The sequence below is a fragment of the Toxotes jaculatrix genome, chromosome 3, assembly GCF_017976425.1.
Source record: "Toxotes jaculatrix isolate fToxJac2 chromosome 3, fToxJac2.pri, whole genome shotgun sequence".
In the NCBI taxonomy this organism is placed as follows: domain Eukaryota; kingdom Metazoa; phylum Chordata; class Actinopteri; family Toxotidae; genus Toxotes; species Toxotes jaculatrix.
In genome coordinates this window covers 18,932,989-18,952,452 of record NC_054396.1, presented here as the reverse complement: position 1 = coordinate 18,952,452, position 19,464 = coordinate 18,932,989, and the positions used below count along the sequence as shown (strand labels likewise).

General features: G+C 41.0%; 2 protein-coding genes and 1 non-coding gene across 6 annotated transcripts; 1 reads left to right on the top strand and 2 right to left on the bottom strand.

Moving 5' to 3' along the window:
* Positions 1-521: 521 nt before the first annotated feature.
* LOC121179304 lies at positions 522-5,850 on the bottom strand. Its single transcript, XM_041034076.1, has 3 exons — positions 5,500-5,850; positions 4,710-4,859; positions 522-4,043 (listed from the first exon to the last, which is right to left on the bottom strand). The coding sequence occupies exons 2-3, from the start codon at positions 4,855-4,857 to the stop codon at positions 2,941-2,943; spliced, it is 1,251 nt and encodes a 416-aa protein (XP_040890010.1). The 5' UTR covers positions 4,858-4,859; positions 5,500-5,850; the 3' UTR covers positions 522-2,940.
* znf362a (zinc finger protein 362a) lies at positions 3,695-19,254 on the top strand. 4 transcript variants are annotated; one of them, XM_041034075.1, is made up of 9 exons: positions 3,695-3,753; positions 11,416-11,479; positions 12,800-13,040; positions 13,432-13,557; positions 14,661-14,988; positions 15,381-15,605; positions 17,328-17,406; positions 17,545-17,703; positions 17,804-19,254. In XM_041034075.1, the coding sequence occupies exons 1-9, from the start codon at positions 3,710-3,712 to the stop codon at positions 17,921-17,923; spliced, it is 1,386 nt and encodes a 461-aa protein (XP_040890009.1). In that variant the 5' UTR covers positions 3,695-3,709; the 3' UTR covers positions 17,924-19,254. The 4 variants fall into 4 exon arrangements, with proteins under 4 accessions (XP_040890009.1, XP_040890008.1, XP_040890007.1 ...); XM_041034074.1 differs by lacking the exon at positions 3,695-3,753 and adding an exon at positions 8,031-8,158 and having other exon boundaries at positions 12,839-13,040; XM_041034073.1 differs by lacking the exon at positions 3,695-3,753 and adding an exon at positions 8,031-8,158 and having other exon boundaries at positions 12,833-13,040.
* On the bottom strand, positions 16,481-16,553 carry trnal-cag. Its single transcript has one exon. It is a non-coding gene; the product is annotated as a tRNA-Leu (tRNA).
* Positions 19,255-19,464: the final 210 nt, after the last annotated feature.

Here is a 19,464-nt window from a genome sequence, read left to right as displayed (position 1 = left end):
TATTATTAGGATATCTCTGTACTGCAGGAAGTAGAACTGTCTATTTCTATCAGAGTGGTGAGAAAAAGGCAGGTAACAAAGGAAGACAGCCTGGTTGGTTAGGGGTTTATCCCACAGCAAGATAATGACCCAAAACATTAGCAGAAAAGAACCAGACGGTGGCTTCACATGATGGAAGACCAGCACAGTTTCCAGAGCAAAACCCTGTCAAACTGGTTTGGGATGAACTGGACAGAACGTGAAAACAAAATTAATCTGTTAGAATCTGTAATTCTACAGATCTTCTGAAAATCACATCAGCTGTTCAACTTTGGAATGGAAATATTTCCGAACCTGGGATTTGTCCATCTCAGAAACTTAAAGTAGAAAACTACGCACAAATAAATCACATGCTGTGGGTGAGTCACAGGATTACTCATCTGGCTGGGAGCAGTGAAATCACTTGTGTGTGTGCTGTTCAAGCAATTCAATTTAACACCATTAGGAAGAAATATACCTCCACTCCTTTAGTGCTTTTTTTTCTTTTATTTATTTTTTTAACCATTCACACAGCGCAGTTTCTACTCTAAACAGTAAGAGTTTCATGTCTGAGGAAACTTACCGAAACTAACGCATTTCGCCTTAATGTCATCATGCCCTAATTTAACATAAAATCCTCAAAGACACACAAAACCACAGCACTCATTAAACTTTTGTCTGTTCTCACACTCTTCAGCAGAACATGTCAGCTTACAGTTATGAAGCAATAATTTGCTTCTGGATACATCAGGTCATTAACAGTATCTGACTCAAAAAAAAAAAAAAAGCAAAAAAGCATGAACACACATGCAGAGGAACGTGGTCTTCTTGTGAATGAGTGCTGCTGTATTTGTCTGCACAGGCCTCTGCGCTTTGAAAGAAGAGGTGAGCAACCCTCTGGCTCCATCGGAGGTAAGACATATAAAGAGGATTTCTTTTGTTTCCTGAATCCCATTCATCCCTCTCCTGTTACATCCTTAAGCTCATCTATCACACATTTTAGGAATTTCAAGGTTTTGGGGTTTTAGTCGCTCAGAGCTGTTGTTGTACTAGAGTGCCCTCTGGTGTTGGTATCTGCTGCTCACCTTTGGAGTACAACACTCAGGAACTTTTTCTTTAATTGGTTATTTTGGGAGGGTGGTTATAATTTTGACTATTTTTTTTTTTGGACCATTAGGGTGGTTATGAGTATAACCCTAGAGCTTGCCTGAAAAACACTTCTGCGCTTTAACATCTTCTTTAAATGGGAACTGCTAATGGCAAATCTGGCATTTTCATTTTTCAAACTGTGAACAAATACGGGCCTAAAAAAACAAGACTAAAGTCGTAGCCCAGACTAACTCACTGAATCCATGGCAACATTACACCTCCTGTTTCTTGTAAATATCACTGTAACCATATTTAAGTGCATATTTGATGCACAAAAACCTTCTCCTCCATAAAAAAAATAAAAATTGGGCTACTATTACATTCTTTGTGTGGGTTCTGGACCACTGTTGCCAGTCAAATCTGGCAACAGTGCACATCAGTTCCTGTACTTGTTTATATTCTCAGGTTGCACAATTTGCATCATCTCACTCTGGAAACAGTAAAAAATCTTTAAAACAGATGTTCTGATTTAAAAAAAAAAAAAAAGGCTTATTTTTATTTTTACAGAGAGTTAGATGAGAAGATTGAATCCACACTCCTTTCATGTCAATAAATTAAATATAAAGCTTCAGCCAGCAGCTGGGGTTTAATTTATTATAAGGACTGGAAACAAGGGGAAACAGCTGGCTCTGTCTGGAGGTACAAACAAAAGGTAAGGTGCCATTTCTAGTTATTTCAAGTCAATAAATAATTTAGTAAAGCTATATATCAGTTATAAGAAAAACTTTTTAGTGGCAAGGTTGTGGAAAATCCTCCTCCAGTACAGCTCTTTGTCTTTTTAGCTGTTCAGTTCATTGGATAGCGGTCAAACAGATCGTTGGAGAAGTCTCCCCAGTGAATTAAAGAGCGAAAAAGACAAGAAATTATGAGATGATTAGTTCTGCTTCAGAGGTTGTGTTAATTCTTTTCCCTAACCTTTCTGAAATATTAGATACATTTCCCTCTCTAGGCCATCAAATTTAGATGAGAAATGTCTCTATGGTGAAGCTGTTAACAACTCATAAACATATGAAACGTGACGAGTCCCAACCACACATTACTTATTTACCGTAGGCCTGAAGGGTGGGTGGGCCAATGGTTAAGTCTTTAACAAGACATGTATTTTACAATAGAATAGTAGAAATGAGTAGAGGTAAGTAAAGTGAAATGGAAATACAAGTAAAGTGCAACTTCAGTGGCTCAAAAATGTACTTGAGTGTATTCTTCAATATATTTTAGGTACTTTCCGCCTCTGAGGAGCAGAGAAGTCCTTTTGAACCAACTGCTTTAAGAACAGAGACAAAACTACAAAGAAGGAAAACAAAATCTGTGGTACACCCTCGGATCACTCAGTATTTATTTATAGGTTTCTTTATGCGGGGTTTATGTGATGCAGCATCAGCGTACGTCAGATCATTACTTTCAAAACACTGTTTGCCCCGGGATTAGCCTTATTTAAACAGGAGAGGCTCAAGCTGTAACCCATTGTGTAATGACAAATCACAGCAGATCTTAGGGCTCTGAATAGTAAAAGAAGGTCTTCCAGCCATCTGTCTCAGTCAGGGTTAGTGTCTCTCTACCAAGCACGCCTCGACCTGCCTCCTCAGCACCTTTCAGCAGTTTCCACATATTGTTCCCCACATGTGAATAGCTGCTCAGAAATGTTTATTTACTCTCTATCCAACTCAGTGTTGACAGGTAGACCGTCTCTCTGCACACATGCAATATTAATCCTGATCCTGTTGCAAACAGCCTCCAATCAGCGTCCACTTTTGCCCACTTGCCAGTCTGGTTTTATACAAATGTTTCATTGTGAGAGGCTGATGTGTCGCTCCTGTTTGCTGCTGATGAAACTAAAGATCTGACACACAGCTCCAGTACAGTCTCTATAGTCCTGATCAGAAGAATGTTCACGCTGAGGTTCAGAGGCAGCACAAAAATGGAGAGCACACCCACGAACCCTATCATTACATTCACCCCCGGGCAGGGAAAACCCGACTGTTGCCACACAAGCTGGCTCCCGTATTGTGAGTCCACGTGTTCCTCCGTGATAAATGTCAGAGCTATACCTCTCATTGTCCTTTCGTGCTCCTGTTCTCCCCTCTCTGCAGACAAACACCCGGGGGAGACGAGGACTAAATCTCCATGGTGACGCGCCGACATCTGCACAATGTTCCAGGAATACGCTCTGTGAACAGTGCAGCTGCTCTCTGTTTTCTCTGGGTCAACACACTGTGGTGGTTCTGACACCAACATCCCAGGGTTCACAGGCTTGGTGGGTGCAGACTGGGCTGGAACGAGGTCTTGCCAGCAACTGTCACTCTTACCGTTAACTCCACATTTCACTCGGTGGGTCCCCTCCACATGTACAAGGGCTCGGTGTCGCCTGTGCAGGCCTGCGCTCGTGGTCAGGAGGAGCAGGAGAAGGGACAGGAAGGCCATTCCCCAGCAGGGGTTCACAATGCTGGGCATGGGGCTGAACAAGCTGGGCAAACATCTGATGAGGGAGTTGGTTGTGTGAAAGCAGGCAGCAACCCACTCTTCCTCCAGCTGCCATCGCCACATGACATTCAGGGCGACAACGATCCATACAGACAGGCAGCAGAGGTAGCCGACGACATGAGACAACCCCTTGTCTTCGTCTTGAGTGCTGCCGTCCTCCCTCTCTTCCACAGTTACCTCAGAGTCCACTGTTCGACTCAATGCCCTGTGAGCAATGACAGAGCGAGGCCACAGCCGTCTGGTCAGAGTCTCCACAGCAATCAGAGGTGTGGTCAGGAGTAACACCGCACCATATGTGTGGCTGAGAAACAGCAGGAAGCGCAGGGCAATGACATCACTTAGTGTGGTTGGTTCAGTCAGCCAGGATTCAAAGATACAAAGGAAACTCAGAAAAACTGTGGGAAAAACAAAGCAAAGCATCAGCGTTAGGTGACTCTGGTTGGATAGTGTTAGTTGTTAGGAACTGAAAGACAACAGAGTAGCTCATCTAATCTGAAAAAGCTGAAATTAAAGGGGTACTCCAGCAATTTAATATTGCACTTATAAAGTTGGCGGACTTGCAAAAGACAGATTAAACAAAGAATGGTTAAAATGGGAACAGCAGAAGCCAAGATAGTCTGGCTTTTACTCTCTACTTTTAATACTGGATCCTACAATTCCCATAAGGCAACCCAACCCAAACCTACTGAAAGAAAATAACAAAAAAGAGACCAAGCTTAAGCATATACAACTCCAGCACTACTCTGTCTTGTAGGGATGAAACTAAAAACTATTTTTATGATCCATAATTCTGCAAATCATTTCCTGAAGCTTAAAGTGACATCTTGCTTTCTTTGTCCAGCCAATACCTCCCAACTCAAAGATTAAAACTTTATACTTCCACATTATAGAGTGAAATACTCGCCACCTTCAATTAATAGATGGAGTTACTAGTTACTTTTATTTTACATACATGATCAACTTATAAAATATGATGCATTGCCATAAAAAAAAGGATCTAACTACTGAAACCACTGGATCAGAGCACTGTTGTGGCCAGTACGTCATGTCCCAATAGTCACCTGTGACCAGGAAGTCGGTGAAGATCAAGAGGCAGCAGCAGCAGAAGCTGACAGGACTGTATGAGGCAGTCAGTGAGGGCAGGAAGAAAAGACTACAGGTCAGTTTACATATGCACAGCACTGCCGCTCCCTCCAACACTCCATCCATGGCTGAAACAAAACAACACATACGCACAAGTCAACACGAAGAACTGGTTTTCTTTTTTATGCCTCAGGCCGGAGGACCTAAGGAATGGCATGCGCTCTGCTGACACCAAACCCCCCAAAACTGTAATTATTTCTGTAGCTTCTGTAACATTTCATGAACTGACATGATTTTTGTACATGATTATTCCACTTTGAGTGAATGTTTCTGCCCCATAGTTGCGGATCAATATTTCATTGTTTACATCAGTAGTGAACCCTGGACAACATAACTGCTGTTTGCAGTTGACCAGAAATTAGGGAACTCTGGAACGAGTTCAGCCTTCTTCCTCTGTGAAAATGCTTTACATTTAAATTAAGTTTATATTTAACACCAGCAATGAATGAACAAGTTACATTAAATTTCTCAGGGATGTGAGCACACATGCAGATTTACTGCTGACTAGCGCGCACTGGCTCTGTTACAATGACCAGACTGTAAATATGTCCACCTCCCGACCATGATACTGTACAATCAGACTGGTCCAACCTGTAAAAGATATTTCTGTCACCTCTACCACAGGGTCATGGAAGAAAATCCAAAGTGCATGTAACAGAAAAATTTGAGTCTAGAACAAAAATTGCTGTGAAGTTGATTAGTTCTTACCTGTGCTCACAGGAGCCTTCAGAGCGGCATGTCAGCATGAGCTTCAAATGTTTCATCCGCTCTTTTCACCTCCCCCCCCTTTTGCTCCACCCCCTTGCAGGGATAATGACCCTCCCTCCTGCCCCTCACCTCCCCCTTCCTGTGCTCCCTGCACCTGGCCTGTGTGGAAGGTGAGAGAACGTGTGTGTGTCAGAGGGTGTGGCAGTGGCATGGACAAGAAAACCAGTCTAACAAGTAGCTATCTAACTATCAAACTAACATGAAGAGAAGGTGGGATGGGGAGAGGGGTTAAAAAAAACCTTGTTGTTATTAGTAAAGGATGTACTGGGTGGAAGACATTTCATCTTCTGTGTGAGAATGTGCAAATATTTGTGTGTTACACCCACTTTGTTCAACTTACTGTATGTTATTTCAGAGATTACAGAAAATACACACATGCAGGGTGTTTCATTTTGCAGGATTAGACAGTAGATCACATAACTGTGAAGACGATGATGCTATATGTTGGTGATACTCACTTTAATCTATAGTCTATACAACAGACATTTAATAATAGGCTTAGAAATATGGCTCATTCATGCTTTTCGGTGCTTTATTTACCCTCAGCTTCTATTCAATGCTGTCAATCACTTGTATATCATAATGAGCGCTTTATTCTCCAGTTAGTAGCCACTGCTTGGACAGATGGGATGGTCCTCTATAACCCACAAAAGGGAGTTGCTTGGTACATTATTTATCTATAAGGCTCTTCAGGGGAAAACTGCTTCATTACCTCTGCTCTCTGTTTACATCTAAATACGGCACTTACGGTGCAAGGTCGCAGGACACTTTTGGTTTAGCTGCAGCTTGTGTTCAAACAGTTTAAATACACTTCTCACATATAAGTTGCAAAAAAACATTTGAGTTAAAATCTCTTTTTTTCAGCTGAAGACCTCAAAACAATAAAGTCAAGGTGAAATTTTAATTTCATTCTTGGCCTTGGAAACACCAGCTGACAAAACAGTCTCACCATAATGTCCATTTAGCGGCTGTTCTGGAGCTTTTTTTAATCGCATCACATAGTCTTCATCAGCATCACTTAGCTGTCATGAAATTCAAAATGGTCAAATTTCTATATTATCTGAGAACCTTAAGTTGCTGACAGTCCAGACAAAGAGACAAGGTAAATCCGCTTTTCAAAAACTAGATGCTTGTAGACATGTCTGTTAGTTCTACTGAGATATAAACAGGAGGTTTGGAAACCACATTTTGTTATCAGGTTTTATTGACTTTTTTTTTTTTTTATCTGTAGCAGTAGGAAGTAGGAAGATGTTCTAATGAGATACAAGTCAAATAAGCTCATTGAAGGCAATTATTTGTCACCTTTTTTATTGGCAAAACAGAAAACTGGTTTTACAACTGGTGCGGAAAATGATGTCGGACAACATTGTAATCGGGTCAGGGTATTAGTGAGGCGCCAATTTAGGAAGTGTATTGTACTTTTAATTGTAAACAGGGGTATTGTTCTGGCAGAGCACTGCACACTTCTGATTTATCTTTCTAAATATTGACAGTTGCATCATTTGGATGTGTTTGGTATCCTCAGTCTGACTTATGTCAAAGGTAGGAGATGGAGGCCTGTGGAGCTTTGCATTTCCTTGGATATGTAAACTTAAATTTGAATGTGTGTGTGGTTGTTTGCGTGTGCGCAAACTCCATGTATAGGAAGAATTATGCCGGTGATGTGTGCAGGGTTGAGCACTAACAATAACTGACATTCAAAACTGGATTTATAAATGTTTAATAAGGCTGCCTTATTAGAAAGTAGAGGGGTTTTCAAGTGTTCTATCTGGTGTCATGAATAATAAAGGGCACCACCACAAACTATGGTAGATATTATCATAGTTTGTGGTGGTGTGATATTATAGTAGAAGCTCCAGAATAATTTCTATCTAATAAATAAAGTGTATAATCCAGTTATTTTGAATATAAGATAATGATGTTGAAGTTTTACATGTGAACGGACAATTCATCCTAAAGCACCATGCTCACCAGTAGCTGAGCCTCTCAGCTGTGGCAGCAGTGCCACCTCCTGCTGAGCTCAGCACAGAGCATATTAGCAGCCTGTCATGCTGCTGCTGAGAGGATTACACTTCATATTTACTGTACATGACCATGGTGACCTGGCACAGACAGGCAGCTTCTCTACACAGCTCGAATAATACGACGCCTCTGATTCAACAAATTATTCTCACCATTATACCCTAATGCTGGACCCTCTGATCACAAATATAACAACCTCACGTGTGTATATGTGAGACTACTGTCAACACTTAGGAGAAAGGGAGCCTCACACATGCAATAATAAATGAACAGCACAACTGTCACTGTACAGGAAAACCATGAACTTCCCACGCACACGTACAGTTTTATCCATCGCTGCAGCGCAGAGGCGACCACGGCAACTGCGAGGGGGGAAAAAATAGCCAGCGTTCAAATGAGAAACCAGAAAATGGGTTAAAAAATCACTTTCATCTCGGTGTTTTTGTGCTGAAGAATTCCTCGCCTGCAGCACCCAGAAGTGAACAGCAGGCGACCCGGAAGGTTTGAAGTCCGACTGAGAGCAAGCAGAAAGAAGAGACTAATCCTTTATAAAATATTTCTTCTGTCGCTGGTTCAGGTATGTTGGCCGCTCGATGCAAATTCTCTCTCTCTTTTTTTTTTTTTTTTTTGCTCTTTTTCTCTCGCTCCTCTCGTGTGGCTTCGCCGCCGTTTCTGTTTCAGTCATGCAAAAGTTGCAATTTACAAAAAAAGACCATTTGCAGCGCACGAATGACAAAGACTGATTTCTTTTCTTCTGCCGAGCGAATAAAAAGCTTCCATTACGCGTCAGTATTGACATCGACATGTGAATTTATGGCTCAGTAGCTGCAGAGCATTCAGCAAAAGGCATGGTGATTGTTGTAGGAAGTGTCAGGCTTTTTTTTTCTCTCCCCCCTCAAGCCGGGCTATTCAAACCTGCAAATCAAAGTAAACAATCATTCGTACGCTTAATGCAAATATGCCACATCCAGGCGCGTCGCAAAGGCGTTTAGTTACATCTGGAGAATTATCTGCTTTATAATATTCGGATCTGCAGAATATGGCGTCCACTGCTTATAAAAATAAGACAGGGCTGCCATTTTTGTTTTCCTTTTGTCTGAAATTTTTTAATAAACTGTCTGAGAATGTGGGAGAGGCGGCGGACAGACCAAGGCGCTGCGGAGGATCGTTTCTCTGTGCAGAGGATGTTCTCATTTAAAATATTTTTTAAAGAAAGCTGCTCAGGTTAAGATTTGAAAGAACGTCTTTTGTTTTTTGTTTTTTTTTACCGAGGAGTATTTCAGCACAGCAGGTACACAGATGGATAAAAAAAAAAGTTGATCCTAACTTTTGTTTTAAGGATGGAGTAGGATTTCTTTCCAGAGGTGATCTCACGCTGATGACCCCTTTTCTTTTTGATCACGCTGATGCAGTTTTTCTTCGGAAGCTGAAATGTTGACATTTAAAAATAGTTTCGTGTCTGCACTGGAGGTGCTGCCTGCACACCACTGTGGTGACACTTGACCCTGACTAACTACTAACCATTTGTAGGATTATTATAGCACCCACTTATAAATAGATCTGTCTCCTTTAGCATTAACAGCATTTATCTTAGTCTGGTCTAATATTAAGTCTGTACCACTTCCTCATATAGGGTGCATGAGTTGTAACTACCTGCCTCATTAATGGCTAGGAGATGATTTACTGTTGCTTTATAGATCAGTTACAAGCCATAAATATGATCTTTTGATTTTCCAGGATGCGGCTGATGCTCATCTTTTCTATTTGATGATAATGTTGAGGGGTTTCTCACATTCAGAAAAGCCATCAAGTCTCCAGTTATAAATATTAATAAGTGAAATTTGGTCCAAGCTGATGGTCAAACTGTCTAACCAGCCGCCAGAGATTTTTCACAACTTGACAACCCTGAAGCTGTTATTCTAAATGGCTCTGGTTCTATCTATCCACATAGAGTGATAGGGATATTGAGCTCTAAATACTAGATGTAGAAGTTTTTTTTCACAGCCTCCTATAAATGATTACAACCCAGTTACTGGCTGGCAAAAAAATATTTAAGCTTTATTGAAACTCAGCTGCATCTGTGTATAAAAAAAAAAGAAAACTCATCTGATAAAAGTGGAACAAGAAATGAAGTTTGGACTTGATTCTGCATCTGTCTGCAAAAATTAAACTGCTGGTTGGAAGGATTCTGCAACACATCACTGAACAGTGTGAATGTACAGGGATGTCCTGTAAGTCATATAGCGTACCTTGCTGCCATAAAATGTTTTCTCGGTGAAGTGTGTCATTTCAGAAAAGTGACATAAAGATGTCCAGCAGCATTCAAACTCCCGAGCCTGTTCCCTAAAGGCAGAAAGCCTCCAGGAAGTGAAACTGATCCCCACTGGCATCATTAGAGAAATATTTTGTGGGGTTTACTGTACGCTCGTACCCCTGGACGTATCGTTTTTGTTTCTCTTGGCTCGCAGATGTGGACTGTGTTATGCCTCTGCTAAGCCAAGCAGACTTAGGAATGGTGAAGTGTGCCAAAGCACGCAATGCAAAATGTTTTAAAAAAATAACTTCATACAAGGTTGAAAAGAGAAGCTATGGAAAGAAAGGCCTTTAGATCACAACGTGAATAGCAAGCAGCTCTCTCTGCCTTAAAAATGAGAAGGTTTCTGTCTGTCTGGTCAAACAGTCTGTAGAAAAGCAATTGGATCAATCATTGTGCTAAAATGCTGCCTATGAAAATCTGATATTCTCATTTAAAAGAGAATCATGCTCTTATTTTGCAGTCACAGCCACAGATATGAAAAAAAAAGAACCTGCTTACAAATTATCATGGTTTCTGTGCAACATCCTCATTTAAGTTATTCAACGTTCATTATATTTAGTTGGATTACTGACCTCTCAGCTTTTCAGACTGGCTACGTCATTCAGGTCTCGCTGTGCTCTGAGGTGAGACTGTGCAACGTTTCTCCTGTTTCCCATCAGACTCTTTACTTTACCAGCCAGGCCCCACGTGTCGAGGAGGAGACAAACAGCCATAGATTAGTAGCTGAGCCACACAATTTTAACATTTCTGTTTTCCCTGATAACCATTTTGGAGAGTTCCCTAACTAGCTGTTGTAATCATGTGACCGCCTATCTCAGACACCATGCCCATCATGCAGACTTGTGGTTAGAAGTCTTGAAAAAAAAAGCTGCCAGACTCTGCATCCCTCACTTAAGCTTGGAGAACGTGTGAGGACACTGGGTCTCCTCTTGCACTTTTGGGAAAGGAGGAGAACCAATACAGAATGCCTTTTAAAATCCGCTATCACAAGACTGGGACAAGTTATCTTAAATTATCACATCAAACAGTCAGCTGCTGCTTGGGTGGAGAGCTACTGCCACAAGTTTTCAACCCCTGTTTTCTACACTAACAATAGATCCACACATAAATTTTACAGGAAACATTTACATCAGTGGTTCCCAACCTGGGAAAAACAAGATAAACCTGAAGGGTCGCAAGATGATTACAGGGAGAAGGAAGTTAGAAAAAACAATTTTCTGATACACAAAGTTATGCCTGTTTTTCAAAATTTCCCCGATAACCATTTTTTTCTCGTAAATCACAATTCTGACAATAGAAAAAAATTCACCTGCGCAACCGGTGATGATGCGTCACACGTAAAACATTGCTTCATTTTAAGAAGTCACGAGCCACAAAAGGTTGGGAACCACTGTCTAACAGGTTTGCCTACAATTATGTACCCACTACGTAAACTGGCAAATATTTTCACTGATGCACAGATGGAGAGGCTGAGTTCTGCCCTCGTTTGGTTTATGACCCTTGTGTCTTTGTTTCAGGATGGCTGAACCTCGCTTCAATAATCCCTATTTTTGGCCTCCACCTCCAGCAATGCCTGGCCAGGTGAGTGATTCTAGTATCCACACTCATTTCTGAACACATTAATACTAAGCAGTTAAATCATTGCATTGTGTGTAAAGGTTCGCTGTATTTTTTTTATGATTAAAAAAAAAAATGCAGTCTATATAGGAATAGACTGCATTTTTGGGACATTGCCTTCATTAGCATTCTGGCCGAGAGTCACATGAGGGGGTTTATAGTCTCATCACTCTCATGTCTGTCCGCAAAATATGAAGCTGCAACCAGCAGACTCTTAGCTTAGCTTAGCACAAAGACTGGAAACAGAGGGGAACAGCTAGCAGGGCTCTGTCCTAAGGTTACAAAAAAATCCTCCTACCAGCATCTCTGAAGCTCGCTAATTAACACATTACATCTTGTTTGCTGTTTGTATATGTACAGTGCTTGTTTCTTACCGTATCTTCCTCTTTGCTGCTGTAACTCATGTAATTTCCCCATTGTGGGACTAATAAAGGTGTATCTTATCTTTAATCTGTACAAAACATGTAAAAACAACAGCTTACTGTTTTACAAGGGGTTATGTCCAGTGTCTGATCCCTGCTGCCAGCCACGAAATGATCGGGTACATATCCACCTGCAACACTGCAATGTGTTGTTTCTATGCTTTTGTTTTTTTTTAGGAATAAAGGAAAATCTAAGATGTTAACTTGTGACCTTTAGAGGTGCCAGTGGTCAGATTTTCTGATTTGGACAGAGCCAGGCTACCTGAGTCCCCTTGTTTCCACTCTTTAGGCTGAGCTAAGCTAATTGGCTACTGGCTGCTCATTTAGATTACTTATGTGAGAGCGGCGGTGATCTTCTCATCTAACTCACAGCAAGAAAGCAGATTTCCTTTAATACAGTGGTTTCCAACCTGAGGGTTAAGAATCCCCTTAAGGGATCCAAGATAAATCACAGGAGTCACTATATGATTAAAGAGATACCTGAAAACCAGTTCTCTAAGTTTTGTGTTTTTTATTAATGAAATCATGGATCGTACTTCTTCGGGCTTCTAGAAAACCTTAGAGTAAGTGAAATACTCGATGCTCTCGCCTCGCCTGGCTTGTAAAAATTTCTCAAATAATTGATATACCTGATTCTGGCAAGTAGACATTGCTTCATTTAAAGGGTCTGAAGCCAAAAGGGTTGGGAATCACTGGTGTAATACTGTAATACTACAGCTGCTGATCTTCAGAGACTTTCAGGGAAGTTTTAGTTACAATGGCATGTGTCAGCCATTAGAGGGAACCATGGCGTCACAAACTGGCACTGACTGAACTGATGACGGCTGTTTTCTTGTCACAAATGTTGTTTCCTGGTTGTCAGCTGGATAACCTAGTCTTGATCAATAAAATCAAGGAGCAGCTGATGGCGGAGAAGATCAGACCACCGCATCTGCCGGCTGCCTCAGCCCCTTCCCAACAGCCCTTACTGGCTCCCCCAAGTCAGGTAGAAAGCGGCCAGCACGGGATGTCCAAAACCCAGCAGATGCAAGTTCTCCACAGCCACAGCTCGTCTCAGCCTGATATCGCCCTGCATGCCCGCCCGGCCTCCAGCTCAGTCACAGGTACTCTGAGCCTGGCCGTTCAAATTGAGCTGGAGTTGTTTTGACAGCTGGGAAAGTTTTTGGTTGCCAACAAAAAACATTAGATGCTCTGTAGACACAAGAAGGCTTTGTCTCATGCTAATAACACTGAACATCGTATTTTCTCTGAATTTAAGATAATGCTTTGGTAATGGCATATAAAACACATCTGGAAAACAAAGAGATGTCTAAGGGAAGGGATTCTTTGTACCAGTGCTGGGAGACTTCAGTTACATAGGTTGTATCAACCGCTAATCTTACACTGCTGAATGGTTATTTACTGTAATTCTATAATTTAAATATGTTAATACCAACCATAGGATGTAAGTATGTTGTGTATTTCTTTTTAATATAAATTTGGCATCTTCACCAGGTCGTATTCTGGGGGATGTAAACTTGAATTTGGACGATAAGGCAGCTATAAAAGCCAGAGGATTATGGGAAGACTGGCATCTGCGTCAACTCATAGATCATCCCTCCAGGACAAACCACGTCTCAGGTAACCATACGGGTCTCAAAGTGGTACCGCCTGTTGTTGTACAAACAAAGAAACAAAGGATTGTTGTCCTACGCAGGTCAGCACGGCATGGCTTTTGTTCATCGTCAGGAGGGAAGAATTCAGACTGATCTTTGAATGAATAATGTGAACGCTTCATGAATTTAACTGTGAAGTAATTCACTTACTTTGCAAACACTGCTACAAAGTTGTGTGTGTGTGGTGGTGGTGGTGGTGGTGGGGGGGTAATGGTCATATTCCAAAAAGCTTGTATGTCAGTTTTCAGCAGTGTCTGCGAACCATCCCATGCCACCAGATAGACTTTTATGGGGCTATTGCTCTGTCATTGCAGTCCAAGGTTTAGTTTAAGCCTGTGTCACATGATCACATAACCGCCATTACCTGTAGGGCTCACCTGCGGTTTAGTCTGAACCAGCTGCCGTGTCCTGTAGAAAGCACCTGAAATCCTCTGGCAAACCAGAACCCCCCCCCTCCCCTCAGAAAACTTGATTATTTATTATTTGACAAACCAGTTGATAATTAACCACCACCACACATCCAGTGCCTGCAAGGAGAACATGCAGTCAGTTTGCCAGTATTGTAGACCTCACGGAAACAGATCATCTATGTGTATATAATCATTTTTTTGTGTAAACTAATAGCCACTGTAATTTTTTACAGATTATTAATACTGCAGTATGTACATTTTGATGAAACATTTGGAACAATATTACTGAACTGTAGCTCATTGAACAGAGCTGTCACTTCCAGTTTAGCATGTAGCTGAGTTTTAAAGTGCTGCAGGTTGAAGTTTTGCTGGACCTGGCCTGAACTACCACTAAGCTAGTGTGTTTTCTATTTCCTTGCTGGTAAGCTGTTTGTCTGTGTTTGCCATACTTTGTCATCATGAGTTTTGAGACTGGTACCCTCGACATATACGTTGAAGTCTTTAAGTATTTATTCATTTAGTCTACTCCCTGCACCCTGAACTGCTGAGAAATTCAAATAGAATGAATTCATAAAGCACAATGACAGTTCAGTCTGATTGTCCCCTCAGTGTAAACTTATTGGAGTCATGTCCTTCTCTTCACTTTCACACCCATCAGGTGTGGCGCTGGCATCCAGAACAGGCAATCTCAGCACCTCAGAGATCATCACCCCCACCACACCCACCTCAAGCAGCCACAGTCGGCTGGGCGGAGCTCCCACCCCTCACCTCATCTCAGGGTTAGCCAGCGGCCACGGGATGGAGCCTGGGAAAAACAACGGGGGTCTCGTTGGACTCCTCGGACCTCCTCCAAAGGAGGAACGAGGCCGTAAGAAGATCAAAGCAGAGAACGGGTCTTCATTGTTGGTGGTGCCCTACCCGATCCTAGCCTCAGGCAACGACCAGTCCTGTGTTACCATCACTGCCAAACAGGGAAAAACTTACAGGTGAGAAAGGATGTTTTTACACAGCTGCTCTCACTCTGGAGTTTTACATTTCTTCTTGTATAAAAGTGGTGCTAACCAGGCTTGTAAATGCACAGTTAACCATAGTCAAGTTCCCTTGGCCCTTGGCTCACAGTTGTTTTCAGATAATTAGGAGCCCGGCAGGTTTCAGATCTCCCTCTGTTCTCCTGAAAAAGGTGGATATACACTGATTGACAAAACCAGTAGTTAAATCTGTAATATAGAACAGAATAGAATTTAATGTCCACCAGATTGGAAAATCTTCTTTGGCTCACCAAAACATCTAACCATTAGACACCATGTGCATCCACTTGTCCCTCTTTGCATTTCCTTCATGTGTGTCTTCTGTCTGTGTCACTGTTTTCTCGGTGCAGGTGTAAAGTTTGCCCTCTGACTTTCTTCTCCAAGTCAGACATGCAGATTCACTCTAAAACGCACACAGAGGCGAAGGCTCACAAGTGTCCTCACTGCACTAAGTCCTTTGCGAATGCATCCTACCTGGCCCAGCACCTGCGTATACACCTGGGCGTCAAACCTTACCGCTGTTCCTACTGTGAGAAATGTTTTCGCCAGCTCTCCCACCTACAGCAGCACACCAGGTCTGACGTTTGAATCAGTTACAGTGTGTTTGTGACAACAGACTTTTTTTTGTTAGTTTTTATTTCAGTTTTATACATAATCATACATACAGAATCATATTCATCATGTTATCTGCTGTTTTCTCAACTTTCTATAGAAGGCAGTACTAATGTGGACATGGTAGCAGTTGGAACACAACAAAAGGAACAGAAAAAATAAAATAAAAGGATCAGATTGATAACATGTATTTGATTCAAAATGTATGTAGGGGTTCCTCATTGTAATAGTATATCCATGGCAGGGCTCCACATTTTAATGAAAATGTCTTTTTGAAGTCTCAGAGAGTACAGCTGAGTTCCAGCTGATATATATCCTTTATTTTCTCAATCCACATATGTTGGAGGGTCGGGCTTTAACTGTGATGCATTTCATTGCTGTAGCTAGTAATATTTGTAGGAGATATTTTTTGCCTCTTCCTTCGATGCCTTTTAGTAATAGACCCAGTAGAGCCCCTGTTGGGTCCAATGTAATGTTTCTACCAAATGCGTATTTTAGTGTTTCAAACACATCTTTCCAGAATGTTTCCAATTTCGGGCATAACCAAAATAAAAAATCCTGCTTTAATAAAATATATATATATAGTAGTTCCCTAATCAGCTTAAAAATACATACATATATAATAATATGTATATTTTACTTTTTAATTTACAGACAAATAACTTGTCTAACAGACTAATAACAGTCTCTCATACTAAAGAACCATGTCATGTCATCATCTGCTGCTGCTGCTTATCTGGGTCCAGGCCCAGGTTGCTGGGGCGACTGCCGCCCAGTCCACAATGCACCAAAGTCCTACGGCGTCTCCTACAGGTGGTGAGCGCATGGGAGGTGGTGCCGTCCAGAGTGGGGCTCAAACCCACGACCCTGAGAGACTGAATTTCATGCTCTACCAACTGAGCTAACCGGACGGCACTAAAGAAGTAGTTCACGCGAATTACAGAAAAGTGTGATCTGTGAATCATCCAAAACAGCAGGAACACTGATTGTACAAAGACAATGACACATTTACCTTTATAATGAGCTTCTTAGGAAAAGGTTTAACACTCAACATAACACAGAACTGTACTTTTTGTACAAGTAATATTGAAACCACTGACCATGTTTTCTTTTATATTTTCTTTTGTTTGCAGATGTTAAAGTGCTTTTTGGGAAGACATGTTTGATTACCATCTCGAATAGCTTCCATTGCTTCGTTTAACAGAGACAACTTAGTATTATCTGGGGAATTCTTTATTCATAAAGCCACATTTACAAAAGCAATGCCTTCATTTGCAATGTTTGAAAGTCAATTAGTGACTTTTCAGTGAAACTTGGTTGGATATTGTGGTGATAAGAACTGACGTTTCAGGTTGTAGTATCCAGACAGGTCAGTTAAGTGTTTAAATGTGCAGGTGCCCTAGTTTACTCTTTTATGGCTGGCTTTGGTTGCCATGGACACACGAGATAACAATGACGATTTCACCTTAAATAATTTAACCCTAACCCTAATAAAATAATTTACTCATGTTACACTGGAAACAACCCTCCACCATGCTTAGTCATCAAAACTGTAAATTTAAGATGGAGGACAGAACAAAAAATATTTTGGCAGTTCTTATCGCTCGTCACAAGACGTTTAAACTTCCTGTCTGACCTGTTTGAAAAAGCTGGCTAATGTTTGTGGGGTTTTTTTGCTGTTACAGAATCCACACAGGCGACCGGCCATATAAATGCTCTCATCCAGGATGTGAAAAAGCTTTTACTCAGCTATCTAATCTGCAGGTAAACATTAAGTTCTTTTTCTAGTCCAACTGCTTTGCCACCTCAGTCCCCCACTGCTTGAATGTATTTGTGGGGCAGTCATTTTCATAATGCTGCGTGAAGGTGACTCAGTTTTATGTTTTGTTATTCTTGCTGAAGTCTCACCAGAGGCAGCACAACAAAGACAAACCCTTCAAATGTTCCAACTGTTACCGTGCCTATTCAGACTCTGCCTCGCTGCAGATCCACTTGTCTGCACACGCCATCAAAAACGCCAAGGCCTACTGCTGCAGCATGTGCGGCAGAGCGTACACCTCAGTGAGTTGGAAATACAAATGGAGTTAAATTTTAAAACCTGAGTTTACTGCAAGAGTGAGATCCGAAAGTGTTGTTTTTCTTTTGTTTTCTTTTTCCCCAGGAGACGTACCTTATGAAGCACCTGGCTAAGCACACGGTGGTGGAACATGTGGTGTCCCATCACACCCCTCAGCACAGGACAGATTCACCAACCCTCCCTATACGGATCTCCCTCATTTGAGCTCCTCAACCATCCCCTCCCCCCCTCCCATCAGGGACGTTATCTGTGATATTTCAGCATTCCTCTGATGGACTTTAAACCCAGAAATGGGTTCTAAAAATGTGCCAGATCGTACTCGTTTCTTGTGAAGAGGTGCTCTTTCAATGAGTAGATCCTCCTTTCCTTTCTTGCTGACCAGATAGTATTATCGGGGACATCCAAAGATGATTTCTCAGCACTTTCAGGCCTGGAAATGACGGGCCTAACATTTCTTTTTCTATGTGACAGAAAAAAAAGGTATTGCTCTAGGCAGCTACATGTAAAATCTTTTTAAACTTTCTGCGTTATAACAGATTACTTTGTCTTTTTTATATGTCCTTTACTTTCTTTATTCAAGTGTTTTGCAAAAAAAATATATTTGCATCAGAAATAGTCTTCCGTTATCCAGGTGGCCAACAGAACATAAAGATGAATGCTTATATAATGTGTATTCATGTATATTGTGCCACTTCTTTTGTCAGTGTTTGCAATGTTTCAACAATCATGAGGCCATAATGCACACATAAATAACGTGTTAACATTTTTATTTACTAATTTTCACAGTATCGCCAACATCACCATGACCAGGATGTGTGACTCATAAGAGGAATGGGTGTTTTTTTTTTTTTTTTTGCTTTGTTTTTTACATATACTGCAGTGTTACAGAAATATGCCCAAGGCAAACACGAATATTTAGTTTAATCTGGTTAAGTTTAAAATATTCTGACTTATAAGCACTGTTGTAAAGTGTGTCTAAAAAGACACAATTGAAATTTTAATTGATGCAATGAATGTGAGAGATTCTGCTTAGAAGAGAAGTGAATCAAAATTATGTTTTTGTACAATTCAGTCAAAACTCCCCTGAATATTTAACAATTTATATGCCAAATTCACCACAATTAATGATTGTGGTGAGCATTTTACGGTACTTTTTGTCCACTTTATTATGTATATTTAATACACATATATATTATGTGTATTTAATTGGGTGTGCAAATAAACAAATGTAGTCGTAAGACTGAAATGTTACACCACCAATCTGCTGCTGCCACACACATATGTGTTTGTGCTCTTGGGTTGGGTTTTCAGCCACAGTGGGTAATGAAAGCATCGAGCCTGTTTGAATATTCTTTTTTTATTTTATTGTTTTATAAATGAACACTTTGCCATTTTATATTAAGCCTTAACTTCTACAACTTTAGGATCCACTTAGTTGTTTTATCACTTTACATTTGCCTTTAATGTCCTAGCATGGTATACACTGTAAATAGACTATATTAACTGTCAGCCTGTTTTATAATAAATAATTCTATAATTACAGTCTTTTTTTTTTTCGTCTCATTCGAATCTTTTTGCGCCATCATTAATATTAATGAATAAAATTGTTCCTCAGCAGACACCTTTTCTTTGTGCCACAGGTGTTGGGTTTCTCTTTTCACTCCACACAAGAGTATACAGTTACCCAGGAAGATGTGTTTGTAGGAAAATGTGATTCAAAGCCGTGGACTTGACGGTTGTTGTAG

Bases quoted from the DNA above. Each gene is read 5' to 3' on its own strand.
- znf362a (XM_041034075.1), top strand. From the start codon at position 3,710: ATGACATTCAGGGCGACAACGATCCATACAGACAGGCAGCAGAG. The intron at 15,606-17,327 runs GTCTGACGTTTG...TTGCTGTTACAG, and splicing joins CACCTACAGCAGCACACCAG to AATCCACACAGGCGACCGGC. The intron at 17,407-17,544 runs GTAAACATTAAG...TTCTTGCTGAAG, and splicing joins CTCAGCTATCTAATCTGCAG to TCTCACCAGAGGCAGCACAA.
- LOC121179304 (XM_041034076.1), bottom strand. From the start codon at position 4,857: ATGGATGGAGTGTTGGAGGGAGCGGCAGTGCTGTGCATATGTAAACTG. The intron at 4,044-4,709 runs GTGACTATTGGG...TTTTTCCCACAG, and splicing joins CACCGACTTCCTGGTCACAG to TTTTTCTGAGTTTCCTTTGT.